General features: G+C 37.7%; 1 protein-coding gene across 1 annotated transcript in view; it reads right to left on the bottom strand.

The window, feature by feature from the left end:
• Positions 1–1,395: 1,395 nt before the first annotated feature.
• LOC117505974 (hsp70-Hsp90 organizing protein-like) overlaps positions 1,396–6,000 on the bottom strand; it is a 42,130-nt gene continuing 37,525 nt past the window's right edge. The window contains exons 15-16 of the mRNA XM_034165519.1: positions 4,375–4,481; positions 1,396–1,541 (exon numbers count right to left, since the gene is read on the bottom strand). Coding sequence (XP_034021410.1) covers positions 1,406–1,541; positions 4,375–4,481 — 243 coding nt within the window. The 3' untranslated portion in view covers positions 1,396–1,405. The remainder of the gene's footprint in view (positions 1,542–4,374; positions 4,482–6,000) is intronic.

The raw sequence follows: 6,000 nt of genomic DNA, 5'->3' as shown, positions 1-6,000 counted from the left end.
AAACACGTATCAAAGCTGGATATTTCATGGCTAAAGCAAGCAAACAAACTTTAGGAATGACCTTCTCAAAATATCTGGATGGTGCTTAAAGCCATACGGCCTTTCATATTTTTAAGATTCAAGTAATGATGGAAACCGCTATATAAATGCAGTCCATTTAAGTAATAAAAAGAATTTTCTATGGCACCACAATAATTTTATTTATTAGTCTTTTAATAGGGGATTCGTATGACATTGCCAATATGATCAAAATTCACAGTCTAGAAAAAATGAATACGCAGTTCCCCTGAAGGGAAAAATTTCAAAAGAACTGTTTCTTTGAACTGTTTAAAGTAGCGACCCATATAGTCTATGACAGCAATGTTGCAGATCACGTGGGAGCTTTCCCCAACTTGCATGAGGGAAGCTGGGACGCACATGACGACAGCCAATCAGAGTAGAGATGCATGGTGATGTCTGCTGGCTGGTGTCTCTAACAAAATAATCCAACATGGTGGAAAACGCTCCGAAACATCTTATTTCTGTATAAATCTGTTTCTCATATATTTTGTGAAAGGTCATGAGAAATAACTTCTAAATCTAAAAACAATTTTTGAAACCAAACACCTGTGAATTGATTTACAAGACTTCAGATGTTAGCGTGCATGCCCTGTGTACAGGCACCATGCAAGGTCAAAGATAACTTCCTGTAAATTCAAATCCTCATGCATGTGCGCACACACATCCTCCTGCAGACAGTTAAAAGGAAAGAGAGAGAGTTAAAAGGAAAATAAAATATTCATTATGGAACCCCCCCCCCCCCCAAGTAAGCACGTTCTGTTGATTGAAATTAACTAATTCTGCAATGCGTAAAAAACAAAACAAAACAAAAAAAAAACCCTACATTATAATGCTTGGATTTCAGTAGAAACTACATTTCGTCAGTTTTGTGACATTTGAAAGGCCGTACAGCTTTAAAGGTCAGTAACAAGATGCCACGAGTGGTCACATATCAAAGCAAAAGTCTGCCAAAAGATCTGGTCAAGGTGAAACTTGCTTAAGGACATTCAACCAAACATTAGGTGTGATTTATGCATTTTTGTTTCACTATGTATAATTTTAAACCCAAGTAATTTTCAGAAAAACAGAAAAACCAGTGCAGGAAAAAATATTTTTTGATTTTCCCTGTTATAGATGTATGTTATGCAATCAATTGTCCCCAGAAAAAGAACAATAGAAAAAATAAAGGTTTGAAAGCCTAATCATCAACTTCTGATCAAAAATGTGGCAAGTTACAAAAACATGAGGAAGTATGTAAAAATCAATGAGTATAATCCTTTGTTGCAGCAGGAGCATTACGGCATCTATCAAGCTGAAGAAGGGATGACAATTTTTTCCAATTTGGCAAAAACTTACTTTGGAAATACTACTGATAATGAAATGCCGACCGAGCAATGAATTTATCCTTGTCAATATTCTTGTGCTCTGGGATATGTCTGAAGGTGCAATCCGGTCTGGTGCAGCCAGTGGTCCTCCAGAAAAAGCACTCCTTTTTGTACATGCTGCAACAGAAAAAACAAAACAAAAAAAAAACAAAAATCAATTGAAAATAAATAAATACAGATTTGTGGATTCAGATGAGTTGTCAAACAAACATTCTGGTGAGGTCTAAATACTTTGAAGTCCAGATTTACTAAGAAGATCCACTCTGTTACACCTAATGACAAAACAAGTAAATAAAGTGATGTGAAAAGGTTTGTGCACTTTTGAGCTTTCACATATTTAATTTTTTTTATTTATTTATTTTTTACAAAATGTCTGGCTTTTTGTATTAAAATTTCTAAAATGATGCCCTTTAAAATCACAAGTCAGGGCATGGATACGTGAACATTTCACTTTACCAGTTACCCAGCTTCATCATGAAATGGTATAGAACAGTGGTTCTCAATTTTTTATTTTAATTTTTTTTAACAATGAGTACTACCTTAGAAAATATTTGGCTTTCCAAGTACCACCATTATAACTTGAATTAAAATAATTCAATTCAACTCAATTTATTTACATAGTGGTAACGTACAAGATCACTGACCAAGGGCAGTTCATAAGGCTGAGGTCAAACCTCACCCACACCCTGAGCAAGCAGACTGGCAAGAGTGGTGACGAAAAAACTCCCAGGAAGAATTAACCCTCTGGGGTCCGAGGGCATTTTTTGGACAGTTTACCCGCCTGGCATAAATGTTTTATTATTGCTGTTAACAGCTCTTCCTGCATCCCACAATCAAGTTTTATGTCTTTTTTTTCAGGACAACCTGTGCTTTCAGAATATATATGTTTTTGTTATGTTTTGTAAGTGTAATAAAGGTTTACAATCAAAAATAGGCAAGGAAAAAAAGCGAAAAATAATTTTCCACACATTTATTCAAAACACACAGCAAACTATAATAAACAACTGTTTTGACACTTTATAAAGGTAATTTGAGGTCTTGTGTGAAAGACTGTACAAAAAAAGTTCAAACAATAAACACAAATGCACATTTTGAACAATATATACAAAATGATCTATGCGTTTTGTTGTCCACTGATATGGTAAACAGTGCTTTACACAGAGAAAGCAACAGAGTTATCCAGTAACATTCACATGCAAACTAGTGGAGCAATCCTGATAGTTACACACTTTGTTTGAGCACATGAGATTGTCATCAGAGGCTCTTCGTGTGCTCCTGCTTTCACTGATCGCTGTGCGTAATGGCGCAGGGGGCACTGAGTATGTACTCATTGGAGCACCCAGGAGGCTATTCAAACGGGCCAACTAGTAACACATCACTCCTGAAAACGATCTTTGGCTTTTCAAGTGAGGTAAATCTGCCCTACGATTGGATTCTGGAAAACCATGTGACGGTGAACCAATTCCAATTGGACACTCACATTGCGCACGTCATCACACAGGAGTACAAAGATGGCCGATGGCTGGCTCAAAAGTCCGCGGAGTTAACGTTTTAGCAAAAAAAAAAAAAAAAAGTAAGTTTCTATCTCATATCATTCAAAGGTTATTTATAATTTAGTAAAGCTTGGTCTTAGCTGTCATATACGACGGCGTCGGCCCCAGAGGGTTAAAGTGTACAAAGAAACTACCATAGAGCGATTTACAAATCTTGACTCACCTGTTGCTTTCTGGGATCTTGATTACAACACAACAGCTCAAAACAGCAGGAAGCATATGAATTATTGTCATTTGTTGCATCTTTTAAATCTGACCCCTGTGCAATTCTTCAAATGACCCCTACCTGGCTGCCTACTGAAAATTCAAGTGGCCAGTTTTTTGTTTTTTTTTTCCCCAAAAGAGTAATGTTTAAGGTGTAAATTTGCTGCTTGTATCACCATTTGATTTGACAAGGGACAAAATGTTTAAAACAGTGTGACTGTGAGCACAGGTAAAGCTTCTGGGCCTTGTGGATGTGAAAATGGAGAAAACCGAGTTCACCTGTTGACAGTCAGGAACAGTCTGGATGTTCCACTGTTTCAGTGAGAGGCTGATGGGAAAATTATGGATTTTTTGTTTTTTATCTTAACCTTTATTAACAAAATTCTGCCTGCGCTGTAATTTAGTTTTCTTAATGGATTTTCTTAAAAAGAAGACCTGAAAGTTCAGCTACAATTTGCCAGAAGGTACATCTGAGATGTAAGCCTAGATTTGATGTTTTGGTGAAAGAAAATCCTCCTCTTCATATTCATCATGAAGCTGTATAACTGGCGATATAAAACACAAAACATGCACTGTGCACAAGTTCTCCAATCACAGCCACAAAACCCTGTATCTTCTTCTGGGTTGTCTGGATGTTTTTGTGGCTTTCCTCACTTTTCACCTTCTTGCACAAACAGTTTTTGAGAACTGTCTACTCCATACAGATCTACCATAGAGTGCCACACTGTTTATATTTGTTCAAAACTTAGAACTTGGAAATGTTCATGCACTCCTCTCCTGACTTGTCTGAAGAAAACTGGCAATAAAACTGATTCTTTACAGGTATTATACCAAAAGCATTCCATTAATTATGCAACCCATCACCTTGGCTTTTATATTTTTAATTAATTTATATTAAGTTGTAAAGATTTGTTTTCAATTTGAGTTTAAGGAAGATAACTTTAGAAAATTGTATTTTTTTTGTCGCTGAAGTGGCAAAAAATTAAAATGTGTGAAATACCAAGTGTTCCAATACTTTTGGTGGGCACTATATTACGTACATAATCTAGCTTTTGTATGTACATGTTTTACCTGTGACTTGGTGAAATCAACATCTATTGTTTCCTTACGAGCAACATTCTTCCTGTGACTGTGCCAAAAGTTAAGCTGTGCTTTAAATAATCAACAGTTGAGAGTAATTAACATTTTCTTACTTAGGACGTATACAGGGGTCAGTGAGTGCTAGTTTGGAAGCACCCAGATCAAAGTGGATTTTATTGGGATATCGCACCGACAGAGGAGCCCCCTCTACCACCATTCCCTGAAAAGGACACAACACATTAACCAGTGAGAATATTTACAGAGCGATCAACAATTTCAACAATTTCTGCCATGCAATGAGACGTCACTGACAGGAGTTCATTTTTAAATGGTGATCTGTGATAAAGGTCACCATCAGTGTAACCCGGGTGGTAAATCTGCGGTTTCCTATCTCCCACTGATAAATCCTGTGTCCTATTACGTCATTGCGTTGTAAGTCACACGTGGTTCTTTATTACCCGGTAGTTGGACGCTGTTGGGCAGACGTGAGGGAACACGGAGGAAGGAGTTGCTGCAGGAGCCGACTATCGCTGACAAAGCGTGGGGAGAAGCTTACAGTTGTTTTAAATAAGCGGAATTGGTCAGTCTTTTACTTATGGCGAGCTAAAGGAACCTGAATCATCGTATCTGGCCTGAATAGCGCCCCCCTGCCACAAGCCAGGAGACTTCAGCTTGGATCCTCCTTTATCTTGTCAGGCTGGTAGGAGGCTCCTGTAGCCATTTTTGAACTCTGCCCTCGCTGTATCCTTATATGGACCGTCAATATGCCGTTCATGTCCCTATTTCGCCTCTGCACATGAGCACCCCCCCCTTTGGACATCAACTGTTTTGAATGAACTATTGTTATCTGGACCATTGAGCGATTTGCGACTACAACCCCTGGCAAAAATTATGGAATCACCGGCCTTGGAGGATGTTCATTCAGTTGTTTAATTTTGTAGAAAAAAGCAGATCACAGACATGACACAAAACTAAAGTCATTTCAAATGGCAACTTTCTGGTTTTAAGAAACACGTTAAGAAATCAAGAAAAAAAGATTGTGGCAGTCAGTAACGGTTACTTTTTTAGACCAAGCAGAGGAAAAAAATATGGAATCACTCAATTCTGAGGAATAAATTATGGAATCACCCTGTAAATTTTCATCCCCCAAATTAACACCTGCATCAAATCAGATCTGATCATTGACACTGACCCTATGCCATGACATTGACCCTATGTGTCTTTTTGCAAGGAATGTTTTTGCAGTTTTTGCTCTATGGCAAGATGCATTATCATCTTGAAAAATGATTTCATCATCCCCAAACATCCTTTCAATTGTCCAAAATATCAACATAAACTTGTGCATTTATTGATGATGTAATGACAGCCATCTCCCCAGTGACTTTACCTGACATGCAGCCCCATATCATCAATGACTGTGGAAATTTATATGTTCTCTTCAGGCAGTCATCTTTATAAATCTCATTGGAAAGGCACCAAACAAAAGTTCCAGCATCATCACCTTGCCCAATGCAGATTCGAGATTCATCACTGAATATGACTTTCATCCAGTCATCCACAGTCCACAATTGCTTTTCCTTAGCCCATTGTAACCTTGTTTTTTTTCTGTTTAGGTGTTAATGATGCCTTTCGTTTAGCTTTTCTGTATGTAAATCCCATTTTCTTTAGGCGGTTTCTTACAGTTCGGTCACAGACGTTGACTCCAGTTTCCTCCCATTCGTTCCTCATTTGTTTTGTTG

Source organism: Thalassophryne amazonica, unplaced genomic scaffold (assembly GCF_902500255.1).
Source record: "Thalassophryne amazonica unplaced genomic scaffold, fThaAma1.1, whole genome shotgun sequence".
Lineage (NCBI taxonomy): Eukaryota > Metazoa > Chordata > Actinopteri > Batrachoidiformes > Batrachoididae > Thalassophryne > Thalassophryne amazonica.
Note: the sequence above shows the minus strand (reverse complement) of the source record. Positions and strands in the feature narration are given on the sequence as shown.